Source organism: Delphinus delphis, chromosome 18, assembly GCF_949987515.2.
Source record: "Delphinus delphis chromosome 18, mDelDel1.2, whole genome shotgun sequence".
NCBI lineage: Eukaryota > Metazoa > Chordata > Mammalia > Artiodactyla > Delphinidae > Delphinus > Delphinus delphis.
The window spans coordinates 11,004,686-11,027,422 of NC_082700.1; the positions used below are offsets into that span (position 1 = coordinate 11,004,686).

General features: G+C 35.1%; 1 protein-coding gene and 1 pseudogene across 1 annotated transcript in view; both read left to right on the forward strand.

Moving 5' to 3' along the window:
• The window catches only part of NBEA (neurobeachin), a 628,524-nt gene that overhangs the window by 67,999 nt on the left and 537,788 nt on the right, over nt 1-22,737 (forward strand). Inside the window, exons 7-8 of the mRNA XM_059996030.1 lie at nt 6,024-6,143; nt 8,029-8,175. Of these exons, the coding sequence (XP_059852013.1) occupies nt 6,024-6,143; nt 8,029-8,175 (267 nt within the window). The remainder of the gene's footprint in view (nt 1-6,023; nt 6,144-8,028; nt 8,176-22,737) is intronic.
• LOC132413884 (Y-box-binding protein 1 pseudogene) lies at nt 15,857-20,312 on the forward strand (annotated as a pseudogene).

Genomic DNA, 22,737 nt, shown 5'->3' on the forward strand with positions numbered 1-22,737 from the left:
TATGTTCCATTTCACATAAGATTTCTGTGGAATCTGTCCCTGATTTGCCTTGCTTTGCTCCCCAGATACAGTCTCTCTTTCAGCATATTATTTCAGTATTTCTTATGGCTGTTATTTCTTTTAAACCTTTATTATTCATTTATATGTGCATTATTTAGTAACTGTTGAGACTAAGCTATGTGTTAGATTCAATTTTGTATTTCCTCATGTGCCTAATACAGAGTATTGAACTTGGTAGACTGTCAATGATATATGTTAGATAAATAAGTAAAATATGACTTTAACAACCAAAGACCGTTTTCTTTCCTAAAGGAGTAAGTTACATTTATTTGGACAGCTAATTTATATTGAGCAGTTTATTTCCCCGTAGTATGAAATAAATGGGGTATTACTATTGATACAGTGAGAAAAAGGGCATGCCTTGTTGTGGTCAGTGCTTTTTTGTAGGTAAGTATCCCAAGAACCTTTTCCATGTGGAAGTAAGAAGAAAAGTAGTCATGGCAATAAAGACCGAGTAATTTAGGTTGTTGCTATGTTATACACGTTTAAAATCTAAAGCTTACTAGCCTTTTTTGTTGTTCTTCCAGCATAATAATGCATATTGCAAAGCTAAGTTAATTTTTGGAATTGTAGAGCATAGAGCAATATCCATGACCATTAAGAGAGATTTATGCTTTTTGAAAAAGTGTTTTGCACCGGTTTAATGGAAAACACAGTTACTTCGAATGCCAACAACTGCCACATTCTTAGATCTTCATTCTGATCCTAAAATTTTGGTATATATTATATATAATTTATTTATAATATATTATTATATATAATTTGTGTATAATATGTAAATGTACTATATAATATATAGAAATCATGCAGTATCTTTTAAATTTTCTGCACATCTATGAAAACAATATTAAAGTATTTCAACAATCATTATTCATTCAAAGATTATTCCAAGGCAAACTTTTATATGAGCTTTGTGACTTTAATTGTAGATCTGAGGAATTACGTTACTCTAATTATAATTCTACCTTCTTCTCTCCCTTTCCTCCTTTACCTCCTCCTCCTTCTCTTTTGCTCATCCTTTTCATCTCCCTTTTCTTTCCCCTTCTTCTCCTCTCCCTCCTCTCTCTTTTCTTATTCTTCTTCCTCCTTCTTCCTCTAACCTTATTTGGTTTAGGTAACAGAACCAGTTTTTAGACTAGAGATTCAAACTTCAGAGTAATTGGTTAGTGTATGTGTGTGTATGCTGTCCTCCACTATGGATTTATAGATGATGAACTCCCTTTCTAAGTCTAATGTTAAACCTCCAGGTTTGGTAATACAGAGAGACTTTTCTTAAGGGAGATTCAGCTGATCCTAGCAGCCCTGAATCTTGTTTCCTGAGATTGAAGGTTTCACTAAATTCAGCTTCTTAAGTAATGATGGCTTCAAGGAGAGGGATGTTGCTCTCCTGTTAATGTTTAGACCCATGAAATATACCTTTGCTTAATATCCGCTAGAGTATGGATATTCAGAGACCAAGTTGAAATGTACTTTTAAAAGTCTGTTTAAAGGTAAAGAATAACAAGAGAAAATGCAGAGAAACATGCAACTGTATCATTAGATATATAGATATAATTCAGTCATCATCAGCTGGGGTTTACTAGAGAGATCTTTCTTTTGTTTACTGGACTCCATCTTCGTGTCACAGTAACGAAACATTTGAAAGTCCAGAGTCTAAAAAAACAAGGGACAGAAGTATAGTTCTCCATATATACACTAATATGTATAAGATGGATAACTAATAAGAACCTGCTGTATAAAAAAAATAAGAAGTATAGTTCTCCTTCCCACATGTTTAAGCCCTGGTCCCCCTTCCACATTCAAGGGTCTTTCTTGGATATAGAGCAGTGATTTTGTTCACCTTCTTCAGGGCATACTCTATCCCTTATCCACAGGAACAACCATAACAGATTTGATGAGCCCATATAAGGTGGTGAGAATGCTTCATTTCTTTTTCTTTCTTTCTTGTTTGTTTTCTTGTTTGCTTATGATCCCATGTGTATTGTGCCACATACTGAAGAAAATATTATTTTGGATGGGGTTTTCAAATATTTATTTTTACATGAGTCTAATAAAAATCTTTCTCTTATGTAAGGGATAGTTTAATAATTATTTCTATTAAAGAACGTCAATTTAACAATAATTCATTAATATATACTTAGAAAATGGCTTAAAAGTAATGATTCTAAATAAATTTATACATTAGAATGGGAGTTATATTTTCTTGATACAAATCCCACTTTTTTTCATATAAATCTCATTGCCTCTCCTCTAGAAATTCTGATTTATTAGATTTGGGATGCTACCCAGACAGAGTTTGCCAGATGTGCCAAATTATTTAGAATTTTAGTGGAAGCTTGTTAGAAATACAGATTCGTGGAATTATCATTTTCATGTCAGGAATATGAGTTTTTAACAAATGCTTTAGGTGATTTTTCTCATCGGACAAGTTTAAGAAACAGTGGTTTAAAGAGTATAAATAAGAAAACTTAGCGTCAAGTTAAGGATCAAATAAAATTGCCATTAACTAATAAAAAGCAATTTAACCCCTTTGTTCTCTCCCTCTCCCTCTCTTTCTCTCTCTGTCTTTACATTTTTCCCCTTTGAAAAATGCATTCCCAGTTGTAATAGATCTCTCTCTCTGTATATATCTTGTTAGGAGCAGGATCAGGGAGTGATATGGGTTTTGAAAGGCCTTCTGTAAAGATTTTTATAAATCTTGAAAATCATTAGTATTTGATTTTACTGTTTCATTATTCGAGATAATTCCATTTTTTATTTTTTCCCTTTCTTTAGTTTTTAAAGGGTATACCCTAGCTAAGTTGTTATCCTGCCTAATAAGGGGTTTAGCTAGACTATCAAAAAGTGCTTTCCTAGTGGTACCACTTAACCAGATGTTTGACCTTGTGAAAGTGAATGTAAACAATTGGCAGATTACCTACTATGTAGTAAATTTACTCAATACATGTTAGCTACAATTGATATTTGTATAAATATCATATTACATTTTTCTGATGAATTCTTAATATGCATCCTTTTTTCTTGTTCCTGTTGTTGTATTTCTTTTATAGATCTATTTTTGAGTTTCAAACTAAATGTAGACCTCAGCATACATGTATAGTATCAGTATGCATATATAGTCTCCGAGTTTACTCCTGTTTCCTTTAGTTAAAAAATATCAAGTCAAAACTTGGGCTCTTTTGATTTAAAAAGACATTTGTCTGTTATCTGTAGAGTATATCTTGATTTACTAAGGAAAGAGAATAGAAAGGTTAATTTTCCTATAAATAAGTATTGTTCGTTCTGAGATCAATATATTCATTAAATTGTGTATTCATTTATTCACCCATTTAACCTTTAATGTTAGTGTTATGACCAAAAGCAAACTCTGTTTATAACTCCAAACTTAATTATCTGGCTAATAACTGGATAACTATATTATCTTAAGTTGATGGTACCACTACCCATTTAAGTGAAAAATTGGAAACCATCTTAGACTCCCTTTTTCTATATTAGCAGTTCCAGTCAGTTCTGTTAATTAGTTGCTGTCCCCGCTTTTTAAAATTACCAATGCCTTTGTCTTAGTGTAGGCTCCTATGGTTTTCTTACCTGGACTTTTGCTGTGATTTTCATTTATCTTCATCCACACTTGCCTAACTGCCCCACTTCCTTACTGCTGCCAGTTATGTTCCTAAACTATGGAGATGATCATTTCACTTTCCTGCTCAAAATTCTTTAATTATACCACATTATGCAAAAAGTAAAGGCCGATTACAAAAGGTGAACTATGGGTCTCTTTATGATCTGGTCTTTGTCTATTTTGCCTGCCACACCTGAACACTGAGAAAAGTTTTGTCAAACCGCTGTGCTCCATGTACCATATTAAGTTTCTCCTGCCTGGAATGTTTCCCCCTTGTTTACTCAACTGTTCTATTCATCCTTCAAGTTTAGTCTTAAGCTTTATTTTACTCTTTTAGTGAACTCTTCTCTGTTAGCCTTCCTTCTCTGTCTTTCCTTTCTACCTACCCTCAGTTAGTCATTACTTCTTTTGCTCCCATATGTGTAATTTAGATATTATCCATTGTTTTATAGTTGTTTTCATGTTTGTTTCTCTAATGAAACCTCCTTTAGGCTGTATATGTTACATTTCTTTATGTGCCTACGATCTGGGGGACACTTGCCATGAAGTAGGCCCACAGTAAATTCTTTGAATGAACGACTTTGAGGAGTAAATAATATCAATTTTGTCAGAAAAAATCTCATAATGAAGAAATAGTAGATAAAAAATAAATAGAAATATAGTCCGTGGTATCTTATTTATGGGTGTCAGATATGTATTAGGAACAGTTTTTCATAATTTTCATATATTAAAATTGTCTTTGGGCAACAGAAAATCCCTTTCTGTTAATAGATATTTATTTATTTCTGTTGTATTTAGAGGTTTAAATTTTCTAAAAATTTTATTCCAAAATATAAAGATTGTATCTCCTGTTTTACCCAGATAGCATTCTGGTTGAAACTTTTTAAACTCAATGAGTGTTAGAGAGGTAAATTTTAATTCTTATACGTGTAAACTTCTATAAGATTTTTCTTAAATTTATTTTAAGCTCAGTTTCTTGATAATTTTATAATATTTAGAAACATGAGTCACTAAATGACCAACTTTGAAGATTTTCTTCTAATTTTAATCAGGGCCAACATATATGTTGCTTTCAGGTCAGGTGAAAGCCTCAGTTTGCAGTAAATTAAGGATGATCTAGAATAAAACAACTTTAAAACAGACATGTTTTAGGGGTTAAATGGTTTGACCTGACTTTTTTTTTATGTAATTGAGGAAAAGTGTTGCTTGTATTACTGTCTTCTGTGAGTTGTTCAGTGCACTATTTTTATTTTCTAAATCAAAATGAATAAAATTGAATTTTGTTCAAAGTATTTCAGATACCTTGAAATGATTAATATTTTAGTGGTTAAGAATTACTCTTATGGCTTTATATTATGTAAAATATGTATGAAATAAATTGAATAGTGCTTTTAACTAATCTGAAGAACAAACTTTGTACTTTATATTTTTATGTTTTTGGGGAAAACTAGTCTAAATCTCTCTTAACTGATGAAAGCATAATTGTTTAAATATCTATAAATCATTTGTATTTTTCTGTAGTTTAGAAATAATATTTCTATATTATCTGCATTAGGCTATTAACTCCAAAGAGGCCAAGGATTAGATCCACAAATTGTTATAGAACTTAAATCATCTCATATGAATAGACTTTAAAATGCTTTTTGTTGACACTGGTAACTATAAAATGAGAGCTGAGTATAAACTCATTCCTTGATTCTTAATTAATAGTCACACATTATTAAGTTAAATATAATTATTCCTGGATTTAATAATTCTAAATTGTGGAATTGAAATTATCTAAATCTTATTATAAATGTTAAATTTTTTTCCTTGACAGATTTCTCCTGACTGTTCAATCCAAAGTAGAATCCTAGGATATTCTTTCTCAGTTTACACTGTTCTTATTTCCCCACAGTAATCATCATGATTTTTAATTCTGTATTTGTTTACTTGTCTAATGTATGGCTCTTCCACTGCTCCATAAATCCCAGAAGAGTTTGAACCTATGGTCTGTCTGTAAAAACTGGGTATTTGCAGTGCCTGGCGCAATGCAAATGTTATTAAATGAATGAGCATAAATATAATTGTATTTCCACAATTTTTGGATCTTGGTATAGTGGAAGGATGTCAGTCCAGAGCTGAAAGCGTTCTTGCTCCGTCTCCATCACACATTTATTCTTTATGAGTCATTTTTTTCACCTGTAAAATGAGAAATGGGAAAGGGAATTTGAAAAAATGCTAGTGCACGATCATTAATATTCCTTCAAGCAATTTTTTGTAGTGTGGGATAAATGTTATGGTTGCTTTTAAACAGTAATAACTAAACATTACATATTGATATCCTAATTTTTTTTCATTTAAGTGGTACATGATCAGCATTGTGCACATTTACAATCGATGGAGGAACAGTGAAATTCGGTGTTATGTTAATGGACAGCTGGTGTCCTACGGTGATATGGCTTGGCATGTTAACACAAATGATGTAAGTTTTTATTTATCTGTATTTTAATGTATTTGAGTGTTTGATCTATCACTGTTTATAGCATGAATTGAATAATAAAATAGTTTGGTAGAAACAATACTTTTACTTAGAAATTTTTTTCTATTAAGTGAACTCTTGGTTTAATTTAGTATAATTAAATTGCTAAAAGATATGACTAATGATACAAAAAAAGGACAATTGCTTGGCCAAATTATTAAGTATTAGGTCAAAAATATAAATGCACTATTCTATTCTTTTCAGAATCTCAAGCATTAAAAGTTGTGTCTTATACCTTATTTTGATGAGAAAGCAAGACCTTAAACAGAACGAATAAGTATAACATGTGACTATTATTTACTAGATAAATGGTGATAAATACTGTGGAGAAAAACTAAGTGGGAACAAATATAAAAGTGTAGGTATAGGGAAGGGAGAAGCCAGATGGTCCAGAGATGGTCTTAGTGAGAAGAGTGGAGGGAGAAAGCCATGTGAATATTTGGAGGAAATATCACATTCAGTGGAAGCAGTGAGTGCAAAAGCTTTGAGGCAGAAGTAGAAAGTTTATCTTGGTTTTTACATTTTTTTAAAGGTTTTTTTTTTTTTTAAGACTCAAATAAAACAAAAATCAAAGAAGAATCTGTGATGAAACGAGTTAGAGATTGCAGAGTTTGAAATATTTACTGTCTGTTCCTTTACAGAAACAGTTTGCTTGTTCTGTCCTAGAAACTCATAGTTGGGTCACAGTCAATAAATATTTATGAGAATGATTTTTTTCAGAATTAGAATATTCACATGAAATTCTGCTTCATATTTGCCCTCCAAAGGGGACAGTCTTTTCTATTGCAGAGTGATTTTGTTGACTGTCATGACTCTGTAGTCATATTTAAAAAGAGAAAGGGAGAAAAGACTGATTTTTCACTTATTTGCAATATTCCAAGAAATGGAGAGGCCTGGACAATAACACATATACACACATACATTATGCAGTCAGTTCTTAATTTCCTATACTTTTAATTAAAGATTGGGTATTTTATGAGGAGTGTCTTTCTTTCTACCTCATTCACAATTTTTTGGTTATTTTACTGAGGCACCAAAGGGATTCCATACATATATAATGTCTTGCTTATCATATTCCAGTGTAGAATAACCTGTGAGGTTGGGAGGACTGAACTGAACAGTGACTGCTTTCACTGGTCTGGATAGGTGGGGCCACGTATTAGGTGAGAATTAAGAAGTAGAGGTGGGAAGGGTCTTGTTAAGTGTGGTTTCTTAGGTGCTGAACGCCCCAGATGGAGAGCACTGTACCATCTGCTTTAGTCAGCAGATTTTGGTGATTATTGTTTATCTGATTCTGCATAGTTTCTACTCATGTAAGAGAAGGAAGTGATTTTTCTTTGTGTCCTTAACTTAGTGTAGAGAAATAGAGAAATGTATCCATAGTGGAGAAATTAGGTAGAACTTTTAAAATTCAGTCCAGTGTGTTTATGGTTAAATTTGGAATAGTCATTATGTTGATTCAGATGACTATCTATGGACAATTACAAATAATTACAGTTTTAAAATTTATTTTACTTTTGTAAATAAATAGTTATAAGCCCTTTTGCTTTTAACCATAGAACTTGGAGAGTTGGTCAGGTGATTATTGAGTAGATGGTTATTGTTTGTTTGCTTGCCCATAAATATGAAACATTTAACTGATTAACTTCCCCTAAAAAATCTTTAGTTGTTTTTTATTATTTAAATATTCCATAGAGTCTTAATTGTTGCTTTCTTCTGTTATTATTGTTATGCCTTATGGTATTCCTGACAATGAAGGCAGGTGTCCTTAAATATTTTGTCATTACAAAATAAAACATTTGATTTTTTTATGACTTTTTAAAACTAGAGCTATGACAAGTGCTTTCTCGGATCTTCAGAAACTGCTGATGCAAATAGGGTATTCTGTGGTCAACTTGGTGCCGTGTATGTGTTCAGTGAAGCCCTCAACCCTGCACAGATATTTGCAATTCATCAGTTAGGACCTGGATATAAGGTAGTAAAACCATCTTATTATAAATTCTATGGAGAGTTTTAGGTGTGAAATGTGATACAATATAATATATAGTGATAGACTTTCTTCAATGTGGTTTAAAAGTGATCTCTGTATTTTGGAACTGAGTTATTATTATATGTTTCATTTTGTTTCAAAGGTGCTTTTTCACTTTTTAAGTATTTTCCCTTCATGAACTTCTTTTATTCTTTAGAATGTTTTCTAATGTTGAAGCTGTGGCTTTTCTTGACATAATTCTGAAATAATAAATTTTATAAAACCATATTGCTTAATGTGGTATTTGAAATCTCAAATTTTGAAATATATAAATTATATTATGAACAATTGAAATGTTAGAAATAACTCGAAAAGAATAGTTAATTATTTAGAAGGAAAATGATGTAAAATATTACATGTAGCTGAAATTATTCAGTTTTAGCTTCTATTCTTGTTTGTCCTTTGCAGTAGGCAAGGAAGTGGGTACAGTAGTGCATATCCTAATTTTGCAAAACTAATTATTTAATGTGATTTATCATATTCTTCTGGTTTTTTGACTTTAAAAACAAAGATATATTTAAGCAAGATATTACGTTCACATATATGAATTAGTTCTTAATGGGCAATACACCTGGCTGGGGAAATATGTGAGTTTTGTTTAAGTCACATTAGGGATTGTGATATCCCAAGCTGTTTGGAGCTGAGCGAGAATTCTAAAGTGTAAGTCAAAGTATTTGTATTTCTGAAGAAGCACGTGTCTTTCATGTAAGAGTTTTTTTTTTTTTTTTTGTTAAATTACTGTTTAAATAATCAATGTGAAGATTGTGTTATAGAAAAGGAGTACTAAACATTAAAAATATTTCTTCTTTGCCTTTGGATTTTTGGATTAACATTTCTTTTTAAATTTTTATGTTCTATATTGGACATATAAGTAACAGTTTGAATTTACCCTTATTAAAAGATATTTCTGTTCCCAATGATTTTAATAACCATAATAATATTGAATGACAATAGTGCTGTCATTTTTATGTCAAGGTGACAGTATTTACTACCATCTTTTTTCCATATCATTTTATTTGTTTTACTATCCCTAGAAATGAATTTACGCTTGTACAGCCACTTTTTCTTTCATGGGTCCTTTTATTGGGTTTGAGTCCTAGTTTGGCCATGTGTTGGCTTTGCATGGAAATGTTTCTGTAATTCAGATATTTGGGCTAATATGCAACTTGCCTTCCTTTCATACTTCTTTGCCTTGTTCCATATTAATATGTGAAGTTGCTTTCTTCAAGCACTAACAGAGTGATGTTAAGTAGAGTGACAAACCAATGAAATATAAATAAAGGTAGAAAATCAAGAAAATACAGATGTGCAAATCATAAATCCAGTATGATTGCTATAGTGAAATTTCAGAATTGGTGGGAGCTTCTTGGCAGCAAAAAGGAAAAAGGGTTAAACATAAGCAGTTATATAATTCTCCATTCAGAAAGGCGCAAACATTGTTCTGAACCACTTTGCAAACTTAGCAATTTGTCATATGGCTCTTTCTTATCACATTCTTTTATACCAACAGTGAAAATAAGTAGTAACTCTGTGTCACCTTGCTTGTACACAAGTACCCAAGTGATGAAGAATCTATTCCTTGAATCCTAACATAGACAATAGAGTACCTACATCAGAGTCAGAACTTTTAAAAGAAAATGGCTCTAAATTTTGAGCATTTCATGAAAATGTATTTCATTAAGATTTGAAAGTTCCCTGTCTGTAGGCATAGCCTGCTGGGCCCCTTATTGTTGATGGAGGTTGACTGTAAGTCCATGGGTGCATGTGTATTTTCTCAACTTGTAAATTTTAAAAGTACAATTACTATCAGGACAGGCATCTGCAAAAATTTTGTCATTAAAAAGTTATTTCTGGAAATTCAGAAAATGAAGGAAAGGTGCAGAGGATGCAAATGAATATCAGACTGTGTTATGACAGGGAAAAAGGTTGAGGTGGTTCACACATTATAGTCTCAATTTTCTTGGTAAAGTAGGAGGCAAGGTCACTTCCCGTCAATGAAGCGATAGTGGGTTACAGTGGAATTTTTAAGGTATGTAGGACATATTAATTAGTTGAAATTTTACAAATGAAGCTTACATCATTAGTTGTTATATAATAACACAGTATTTATATTTTTTGCCTCAGAATCTCTGGAGAAAAGAGACAGCATAAAAGAGTTGTATTGGTCAGACAGTATTGTCTGTGGTTCTGAGCTTAATGTAGATCGCATGTCAACATCTGGGCTTTAAAATAAATAAAATAAATTAATTCTCCCCCAAATAATGTCTTCAGAATATCTATACTGTGAAGCCTGTCTCAAGTGATTTTGACCTGTGGATCATGAGAGTGCTAAATAATTTTCTTTATGTGGTTTTGAGCAGTGTAACTTGTCAGTGAATATTTTGTATTTGGTTATCTTTGGTAAATGGCAAATGAGGAAAGATATCACTAATCAGTTAAATAACTCATTAGGTTTGGAAGAAATTTGTAAAATACAGACTTTCTCAGTGTAACTTTCTGTAGTATAGTAAAATTTACTCTGAGTTAAGTTGATTTTGGAGCTCCATTTGGTTGGAGTTACTGAATGTTTACAAGATTATGAAGTCATATATAAGGTGGCCTTTTGACATAAACTTGCAGAACAGATTTTAACAAAGTTTAGATATTTCATAATCATTACTGGAGATTTCTTAATTATCAAATAACCTATGTGTCAAGCAATTAGTCTTCATTGCTAGATATTTCAGTATTTAGTTTTGTGTTCTGTCCTACATTCAAGAAAATGATAGCATCATGATGTTTTAACAGTTTATTATATTAGGATAAAAGCCTAACTGATAAGAGAAAATGTATAAAACAACCCCCAGAACGAGAAATCCACTTTGGAGATTTTCCAAAACTCGTATGGAAGGGAAAGCTCCTAAGAAACTGATATTCCCACAAATAACCGTGTAAAAACTCTGGACATCATGCTGAAAAAATCCACCTGAGGGCCTTGGTGACTGAATAAAAAGCAGGGATGTTTTAGAGGGGAGTCAAAACATGGAACAAGTGGTCAGCATGGGCTGAGTTTCTCATTTTTCTATTTTGATGTACCAACTTCCCAGCCAGAAAAATTAAGGTAACAAGCACTAGGGCAAGCAGCACTACAGGGTGATTAATGGGCCCCCAGAAAAGAGGCAGTCGGAAAAGGGTCTGAATTCTATATTTTAAAAAAACACAGTTAAAATCTATGTCTGACCCATGAAACCATGTATGATCATGACAAACGGATAGTAGATTGTAAATAAGACTTCAGGAACTGAATTGAGATCTGAGACACCACACATAGAAGGCATGACAATCTGTAATTGTATCTAAACAAGAAAACGACCCCCCAAAACAAAATCATCTGGATTTTTTCAGAATATAGTCTCCACAGGATAATATTCAAAATGTCCAGCATATCATCACAAATTACTCATCCTATGAAGAGCTAGGAAAATGTGACTTATTCTCAAGGGAAGAGAAAATCGGCACATGCCACCTCCAAGATAACGTAGAATTGTTTAATTATCACATGAAGACTTTAAAGGACTTTTTATAACCAGCAGTGTAAAGAAATTTGCTTGTAATGAATTAACAGGTGGGAATTATCAACCACAAAATAAAAAAATCAAATGGAAAATTTGGAACTAAAATATATATATTTAAAGTAAAAAGAAATCCACTGTTTGCTTATTAGCAGAATGGACATGAACGAAAAATAAATGAACTTGGATATAGATTGAAACATTAGAAGAGAGATAGAAAAGATTGGGGGGAAAGAACTGAAGAGATTTATGGGACAGTCTTGAAATCTAATATGCAAAGTGATGAAATAAAAATTTACATTTGAAGGCAAGACAAGAAAAATTTAAACATAAGGTTTTTCTCTGCCCTTTGGACTCCTTTCTCCCTTCTGGTGTGCATTGTGCATCTGCATTATGCATTAACCAGACCTCTCCAACGCAGAAATACCTGCTCAACCATAAAGATCAGTTTTTCTCCTTCTATTGCCAGCCATATAACTCCTTAGAAGATAACAATCCTTTATCAATTCTGTAAGGAGTCATGATGACCCACTACTTGCCTTGTACTTGCAGACATGTTTGGTGAACTTTATATACAATGCCAGTGTATCATTTCCCTTAAAGATAGCAATTGGTGCAGAACAGACTGGAGATACTGGGCCACACCTAATAGAAGTTTTTAGCTTAAATACTTAGGACCTTATTAATGTTACTAGTTATAATACTTGTATTCTGCCTGTTTTACAAGATTATTGTTCCTTGTATTACCAAATGTGTTACTGAGCCTCAGATAAAATTAATGATTATTAGGTGACTTGAAATGATTGACCAAATATATAGTCATATGAGATCAATGATGGTAATAGTATAACTCTAGATATGGGAAAAAACAACAAGAGGGAACCATTTCCTGGACCATAACAGACTAGTGAAAGAGGAGGTCCACAGGCCTTTGGCTACTGTTAACAGGGCCTAGTCCAGTAACAGCACATTGGGTGGCCTGTCAACAAAATCCTCGCCTGACATGGGACTGAGTATTCTTAGTGCCATGGGACAAATTCGTTCAGAAATGCCTCCCAAACTGAAAAGGAAGGGATTGGAAAATAATGTTTCCCACCATCCAGTTCTACAAGAATCAAGTCGTTAGCCACTGCAGTTGCTGACTTTTAATACACCCTGAAAGGAGTTCAGGGCAGAGACCAGGAATGAGACACTCTGTGCCCTGGGAAAACTGGCAGAACTGGCCTTCAGATAGTTTGATATTTTCAGGAGAAGGTTTTATGAACCCAAACTCATACGTTTTCCCATACTTAGAAAAGCACTAAAATCATTAACTAAAAGTCTGTTCCTCATGACTAGCATCAGCCTTCTACTGAGATATGCGTTTGGTTGCATGTACCCTCTTCACCAAAATGTCATATATACTTGACCTTTCCCCCCTTTACCTTTTGGGAGCTGTTCTCAGAACTCACTAAGAGGCTGTCTCCTGGGTTATAATCCTCAAATTTGGCTTGAATAAAAATTTCCACGTCTTTCTCATATGATTATTGATTAACTTTTAATTGAAAAAAGTGTGAGAGAAGGGGGCAGAAAAAATATTTGAGGAAATAATAGTAGAAACTTTCCCAAATTTGTTGAAAAACTTATATTTATAGACTGAAGGAACTCAGCAAACTCCAAACAAAATAAATTTAAGGAGTACCACAGAAGGCATATTATAGTAAAACTGCAGAAAACCAAAGGAAAGAGAAAATCTTGAAAGCAAGCAGAGAAAAAACTAGACATAAATAAGGTAAAGAATCATTTGAGTAACTGCACACTTCTCATTAGAAATCAGGGAAGCCATAGAGCTGGAGCAAAACCTGTCAACCCAGAATTTTTCATTCAGTGAATATATTCTTTAAGTTTTATAAATGAAAATTAAGATAATTTGTTGCTACCAGATGTACATTACAGACTGGAGAAGGAAAGTTGGATCATTAGGAATGAATGAAGACCATTAGGAATGCTAACTGTATGGGTAAAAATAAAATATCCTTTCTGTTATTTTCTTTAAAATAAACAAAACTGATTAAAGAAAACATTACTACACTGTCCTTTTGGTTTATAATGTATATAAATGTAATATATATGGCAACTCTAACAGTAGGTTCTGGGGAGGGGATATAAGTGGAGCTATATGGTTGCAGACTTTCCATATTTTATAAAGTGTCTGTGATATAATGATATTGACTGAAATTCAATAGCCAAGACAAAAAAAAATGACAAATTTTAAATCATTTTCTTTTTTTGAAATGTAAGTATTATTTAATTTCCCTACAGCCTATGCTGTAGACCTCTTTTTCAAATCAAAGGTAACATATATTCAATACATACTTAATAGAAAGGAAAAACAAAATAAATTAATGCAAGCCAATAGAGACTGAATATGAATAAGAACCATTCACTCTTTCAGTCATTCTTTCTTTTAGTAAATATTACTATTAAATATTGTTTTTTGGCATTGTTATTCTAGGTGTTCAGGGGTTAGGGATATGATAGTGAATAAAACAGACAGGAATCCCTGCTTTGATGGAGAAAGACAAATACTGTATTTTTTTACTTAATATGTGGAATCTAAAAAACAAATCAACAAATACACCAAAATAGAAACATATTCACAGATACAGAGAACAAACTAGTGATTGCTGGAGGAAAGATGGGAGGATGGGTGAAATATATCAAGGGGATTAAGAGATACACACTACCAGTTATAAAACAAGTCACATAGATGTAATGTACAGCCCAAGGAATATTATAAATAGTATTATAATAACTTTGTATAGTGTGTAATCTATAAAACTATTGAAGCAGTCACTAAACATAGTGACTAATATAAGTCACTGTATTATAAGTACATCTTATAATTATTATAAGTCACTGTATTATAAGTACACTATAAGTACATCTGAAAATAATATGTCAACTGTACTTCAATAAAAAAAAATTCCTGCCTTTATTGGGGGGAAAGAGGATGTACATTATCATGGGAGGAGACAGACAACAAAACAAAATAAAAATATATATATAATGTGCTAGATGGTGATAAGTACAATGTGAAAAATAAAGTAGATAAAAAACAGGGAAAGTGGTAGACTGCAGTTTAAAATAGAGTGATTAGAAGAGGTTTTACTAAAGACCTCAAGGAGATGAAGTTGATGCCAGCCACGTGCATCTGGGGAACAGCTTTCAGGGCAAACAGAAGGGCAAGTCTTAAGGGCATTGGTAGGCTCTGACTTGGTAGATTAAAAAACACTGTGACTGTATTTCCTTGTGACTAGGATAGAGAGAGGCAGAGGGAGAGTAGTAGGAGATAAATTCAGGTATCAATTAAAGACTTGCAGATGATTGTTCTGACTTTGCTTTTTACTCTTGAGTGAGAGGGAAAGCCTTTGGAGAGTCTTGAGTGGATTGATCTGATATCAATATTAAAAGCATCAGTGGCAATAGAGAGACTAGTTAGAAGGCTATTGCAAATATTTAGGTGAAAGACGATGGTAGTTTAGACAAGGCTGATAGCAGTGGAAAGTAATGGGACTTGACTGGATTTTGATAAAGCATACCTAAACTAAAACTCTAAGAGGACAGCTTTTGGATGTATTTTGGAAGTAAAGTGAGTAGGATATTCTGTCACTATAAATATGGGGTAAAGGAGCAAGAGAGGATTCAAAGGTGACCCAGTGCTTGAATAACTGAATTGATGGATTTGTTATTTACTGAGATGGGAAAGACTTGGAAGGACTAAGTTTTGGGGAGGAAGATCAAGAGTTTGGCTTTTGACATGTTAAATTTGAAATGCCTATTAGACATCTAAATGGAGAAATGAGATAAGTCTGGAGCTTAGGAGAGAAGTGTAGTTTGGAGATAGAAGTTTAAAGTTGACAGGATATAGACAGGATTTAAAGCCCCAAGACTGGATTTAGGTACCAATAAAGTGAGTTGAGAGACAAAAGATGACTGAGTAATGAGTCTAAAGGAAGAGGAAACGATTAACTTTCAAATGCTGCTGACAGGTTGAGTAAATTGAGGACTGAAAAATGTCTACTGAATTTAGCAGCATGGAGGTCATGAGTAATCTTGATTATCACACCTTAGGCAATTAGTTGAAGTGGGAGGAAAAAAACTTTAATGAAGACAGTAGTGTCCAGAATTCAAAGAGAAGCATTAAATGTTTTTATAAATGAACGTATAGTTTAGTTTTGCTTGTTTCATTCTATAGTACAGGGGTCCCCAACCCCTGTGCCACAGACCGGAAGTGGTCTGTGGCCTGTTAGGAACCAGGCCACACAGCAGGAGGTGAGTGGTGGCTGAGCGAGCAAAGCTTCATCTGTATTTACAGCTGCTCCTCATTGCTTGCATTACTGCCTGAGCTCCGTCTCCTGTCAGATCAGTGGTGGCATTAGATTCTCATAGGAGCACGAACTGCTGTGAACTGCACATGCGAGGGATCTAGGCTGTGCACTCCTTATGAGACTCTAATGCCTGATGATTTGAGGTGGAGCTGAGGCAGTGATGCTAGTGCTGGGGAGTGGCTGCAAATACAGATTATCATCAGCAGAGAGGTTTGACTGCACAGAGACCATAATAAATCAGTTGCTTGCAGACTTATATCAAAACCCTATCAGTGAGTGGCAAGTGACAATTAAGCTGCATCTGGTGGCAGGTTTTATAGTGGCAAGTGAGTTGATGTACTTCAATTATACAGCTGCATCTGGTGGTGGGCTTTAAGTCAGAATCCGACACTTAATTTAGTCCACGCGTGGCCCGCCCATTATTTTATTTACCACTTCTGTGTGTGCCTCTTTCCTGCCCCGCACACTTGTCTCAGTCACAGTTTTGGTAAGCCCACAAGCTAACCCTAGCCAAAATGAGTAAAAATCAAACGTCGCTGGAGAGCTTCTTTGAAAAGGGAGAAAGACCCAATGATGAGAGAGCAGAAGACTCTAAGAATGCCAACAAAAAGAAAGCTGCATTTAAAAGAAAAAACCAAGAGTCCTAGTTAAATTACGGGTTTACTGCAACAGGTGATTCACATTCTCCAAGCCCGCTTTGTATAATACGTGGCGACTCTCTATCCAACAAATCCATGAAACCTTCAAAACTGCTTTGCCGCATGGAGACCAAGCACCCTGCATTAAAAGACAAGACTTTGGAGTTTTTCAAAAGAAAAAAACGTGAACATGAAGAACAGAAGCAATTACTGAAGGCCACCACTTCATCAAATGTGTCTGCACTGAGAGCATCGTTCTTAGTGGCTAACCGCATTTCTAAAGCTAAGAAGCCTTTACTGTTGGTGAAGAGTTGATCCTGCCTGCTGCTAAGGACATTTGTCGTGAACTTTTAGGAGAGGCTGCAGTTCAAAAGGTGGCACATGTTCCTCTTTCGGCTAGCACCGTAACTAGATGAATTGATGAAATAGCAGAGGATATTGAGGCACAATTTTTAGAGAGGATTAATGAGTCACCGTGGTACACAATCCAGGTTGACGAGTCTACCGATGTTGACAAGGCAACAGTGCTTGTTTTTGTGCGATATATTTTTCAGGAGGATGTGCATGAGGATATGTTACGTGCACTTCTGTTGCCAACCAACACCACAGCTGCAGAACTATTCAGTCTTTGAATGATTACATATCAGGAAAACTGAATTGGGCATTTTGTGTCCGTATATGCACGGACAGAGTGGCTGCCATGACTGGATGGCTTTCTGGTTTCACTACTTGGGTCAAAAGAGGTCGCTTCTGAATGTGTGTCTACCCACTGTGTCATCCATAGAGAAGTTCTGGCTAGACTAAAAATGTTGACTGAACTTAACAACATTTTGCAGGATGTGATTAAAATTATCAACCACATTAAGGCACATGGCCTTAACTCACGTCTGTTCGTGCAGCTCTGTGGGGAGATGGACGCAGAGCACACACATCTTCTCTTATACACAGAAGTGAGATGGCTTTCTAAAGGGAGATACCTGGCCAGAGTTTTTGAGTTCCGAAAGCTGCTCCAGAGATTGTTTTAGAAAAACAGTCACCACTGGCAGCACGTTTCAGTGACACAGAATGGGTCGCAAAACTTGGTTACTTGTATGACATATTCAACCTGCTCAACGAACTCAGTCTGTGACTTCAGGGGAGAACAGCAACTGTGTTCAAGTCAGTAGATAAAGTGGCTGCATTCAAAGCCAAACTGGAATTATGGGGGCAACGAGTGAACATTGGGGTTTTTGACATGTTTCAAACATTAGCAGAGATTTTGAAATAGACTGAGCCAGGGCCTTTTCGCTCCCAGCTGGTGCATGATCACCTATCTCAGCTTTCAGAGGAGTTTGAGCATTACTTCCAACCACAAAAGACCCCTGAACTGGGAAGGAGTAGATTCACTTATTCGTGAATGAGCCAGGTGAATCGACCTTGTCCATGCTAGAAGAGGATCAGCTGCCTGAGATGGCAAATGACAGTGGCCTTAAAAGTATGTTTGAGACGACTTCAAATCTCCATATGTCTGGATTAAAGTCAGGCAGAATATCCTGAGATTGTCACAAAAGCACTGAAAAGCCTGCTTGCATTTCCACCATCCTATCTTTGTGAAGCAGGGTTTTCTGCAGTGACAGCAAGCAGAATGAGATCACGGAGTAGACTGGACGTAAGCAACACACCTCGGGTGTCACTATCTCTAATCACCCCCAGATGGGACCATCTAGTTGCAAGAAAACAAGCTCCCACTGATTCTGCATTATGGTGAGTTGTATAACTATTTCATTATATATTACATGTTATAATAACAGAAATGAAGTGCACAATAAATGTAATGCTCTTGAATCATCCAGAAACCTCCTTCCCGCCGGTCTGTGGAAAAATTGTCTTCCACAAAACCAGTCCCTGGTGCCAAAAAGGTTGGGGACCGCTGCTATAGTACATTTCATACCAAGACGTTATCTCTTCTTTTGTGATACTCCATTTCCATCATTTTTTTCTTTTTGAGGAACTGTTTATATGTAGTTGGTTTTTTCTGGTCTCCTGATTATTTCCTTTTACTGTATCTCACATATTTTTATGTCTAGTACATTTGTAAATAAAAATTTTATAGAAATAAAAGCCTCTGAGTAATATGTACTTAATGTGCCTTTGAAATATGGTTATATAAACAACTTGCTCTGTAAAAAGGGAAGCTTTATTTTTAAACTATAATATTTTAAATGATTTTCCTTTTTAGCTAGTTTCTTTTGGAAGATATATACATATTCAAAATATGCTACCATTTTTCAAGTTAATTGCATTTCTTTTTTGGAATTGCCTGCATGGTCAGTTTTTAAGTGACACAGGGAAACAGTTTCATTACTTTAGAGCTAAACTGTATTTTTGATGAAAGATGGTTTTATGACACCTATTAATTCAGCAAGCATGGCTTCAAATCTTTTCTCTTTTTCCAAAATTAAATCAATCCCTTGGGGATGACAGTTCTCCTTCAAAAATATAGTTTAAAATGCTGTAGAGTTCAGCTGGTAGTGGGAATGGAGAGCCAACCCCGGGGAGCCCTGAGTAGCACCCCCATCTCCCCAAGAATCCACAGCTGCCTCAGCTGGCCCCAGTCACCATCACTACAACCGTAAGCATCCAGGCCGAGGCCCAGCCCAGCAGCACCATGGGGAGCAGTGGCCCCTGTGGCTTCACATCTGCAGCACCTCCCTGCAGGGACAAGAAACTCATCACAGTGAAGGTTTTTGGAACAGTAAAATGGTTCAGTGTAAGAAACGGATGTGATTTTTTCAATAGGAATAACACCAAAGAAGATGTATTTGTATACCAGTCTGCCCTCAAGAAGAATAACTCCAGGAGGCACCTTTGCAGTGTAAGAGATGGAGAAACTTGGAGTTTGATGTTGCTGAAAGGAGAAAAGGGTGTGGAAGCAGTGAATGTTCCAGGCCCTGGTGGAGTTCTAGTGCCAGGCAGTAAATATGCAGCAGATGTAACCATGATAGATACCGTCCACATAATAGGGGTGCTCCACACAATTAACAGCAGAATGACCAGAATAATAAGAATGGAGAAAGAATGAGGGATCGGAGAGTGGTCCCAAAGGCCAGGCTCTACAGCAGGCCACTGTGCCCATCTTACTACGTGGAGACCCTACGGGTGTCGACCACAGTATTCCAACCCTACTGTGCAGGGAGAAGTGATGGAAGGTGCTGACAACCAGGGTACAAGAGAGCAAGGTAGACCAGTGAGACAGAGTATGTAATGTGGTTTATAGACCACCATTCCACAAGGGCTTACTTCACCCAAGACAGCCTAGAGAGGACCACAATGAAGGAGCTAGGGAAAATCAAGGAGATGAGACTAAGGTCAGCAGTCACCTCAACGTTGTTAAGGACGTAGCTTCAATTACCAGTGCAGACCCCCAGAAAACCCTAAAGTACAAGATGGCAAAGAGAAAAGCAGCAGATGCACCAACTGAGAATTAGTCTTGCTGGAGGCTGAGTAAATGCACTTTTCCCATCTCTACCATCATCTGATTTAGCTATCCAACAAGAAGAAATGAATGTAAAGTTTCAGCAATAAGAAAAGAAGGAGAGTGGAGCTGAAGACCTCAAGTGCTTGCTCTTTGCCCCTTGACCAGATAGCTAGAAGTATTACCTGCACTACCTATGCAGGCTGGAGTTTTTACTATCTCTTTACTTAAAGACTCTTTGATGATGACAAACAATTTTTTTTTTAAGGCTGGTTTTTCTCAATACACCTTTAAACGTTTTTAAATTGTTTCATATTTGTTCAAGTTGAGATTTTAAGAAGCTTATTCTTAATTTATAATATAATAGAAGTTCACAACATGATTTTTTTTCAAAAAAGTCAGTAAACTGCAAGCACCTGTTAATAAAGTTCTTTAAAAAACCCTGTAGATTCTGAAAATAATTTTTTTTAAAAAAAATCCTAGATATAAGGAATATTTTGAGTAATAGAATATATGTGAGTAGTTCTAAGAGGATTCTTTTGCAAAATACACCACTCATTTGATCATACTTGTTTAGGTATATTTGCTTTAAAATATCAGGCATATTACTTTATAGCTATACTATATTTAGAATGCTAGAATTTCAGTGAATGGCAAGAAAAGTGTTCTGTTTTTCCAAAGTTCTAGTTTTATTCCCCCAATGCAATGCCTTCAGCAGAGCCTTATTTTATTTTATTTTTTTCCGGTATGTGGGCCCCTCAACGTTGTGGCCTCTCCCGTGGCGGAGCACAGGCTCCGGATGCGCAGGCTTAACGGCCATGGCTCACGGGCCCAGCCGCTCCGCGGCATATGGGATCTTCCCAGACTGGGGCACGAACCCGCATCCCCTGCATCGGCAGGCGGACTCTCAACCTCTGCGCCACCAGGGAAGCCCAGCAGAGCCTTATTTTATTACCCATATTCAAATAATTTTTACCCATTGGTCTTAAAATGGGTAATTCCTACTGGGTTTATCCAGTTAATATACATTTTCTATACACTAACAACTTTCTCCTCTAGCAGCTCTGACTAATAATGTACCTAATGACCACTGAGGGGGAATAATATAATCTTAATGCCACTTTCTCATTATTCAGAGATCTCCAATTTTTAAAGTGTCATTATAAACTTTCAGATTTAAATGTATTTGAGGTGTTTCAACCTATAGCAGTTACTATGTTTTTCTTTTAAAACTTCAAATTGCTCCAACTCTGGGTATCTCTTCTAGTTGGTCTCTTAGTCCATTTGACCTGACCCTGTAGTCTTTGATAGCTTCCTTGTTATTTCCTATGACGATGTTTCTGGCTCATCCTGAACATTTTGTTGTTTCAGTCCTGGAATCAGCCGGTACTCCAAGAATCTCTAGTCTCTATTAATGGGAAATTTAGGACTTGCTGTGTTTTATCTCGACCTCCTCTTAGTTAAATCTGTATCTCTTTTCTTCCCCATTGAGACATCTTGTTGGCAAGTACATGGAGGATGTTAGAATTAGAAAAGCCTATAATTACACATATAACAGTCTAAGAACTACAGTACCAATACTACCCTACAGACATAATTACTGAAAACAGTTTGTTTTCCATATGCTCTCTCTGTTCTCCTTGCCATTTTTTAATTTCTGAGGTATAAATGTTATGGGCTGAATTGTGTTCCCCCAAAATTCATATGTTGAAGTTCCAACTCACAATGTGGCTATATTTGGAGATAAGGTCTTTAAGGAGGTAAAGTGAAGTGAAGTCATTAGGGTGGGTCCTAATACAATATGAATGTTATAAGGAGAGGAAATTAGAACACAGACACACGCAGAAGACACACATGAAGATACAGGGAGGGGAAGTGGGTCATTTACAAGCTAAAGAGAGAGGCTTCAGAGTCCAACCCTGCTGACAGTTTGATCTTGGATTTCTAGCCTCCAGAATTGTGAGAAAATAAATTTCTGTTGTTTAAGCTACTTGGACTCTGGTACTTTGTTATGGCAGTCCTAGCAAACTAATACAAGGGATTAACTACATTGTGAATACACGTAGTTATTACATATTATTCTCTCTTATTTTAACTCTTAGTAGTTTTAAAGTACTTATATATTTAAGGTTCATCACATTCCTTACATTGATGTGTTTTGCCTGTCTAAAGCTTATTCTATAGTTTATTCTTCAGGAAGGACTCATGGGAAGAATGTTTTTTGAGAACTGCATTTCGGTATTAGTTTATCAGGGACCATTATGTTTGACAGCCATTTGCTTTGCTATAAGATCCTTGACTAACCTTTCTTTGTACATCTCAAATTTGTTACTAATTTTCTTCTGGCTTAAAGTATTTTTGTTGAAAGTCTGATGACAGTTTAATATGCTTTCTATTGTAAGTCACTTGCTCTTTTTGCCCACATGTTCAAAGGATTTTGTTTAAATTCAGCAATTTTGCTAGATAGGTCTTAAATATTCTGAGTTGATTTCTCG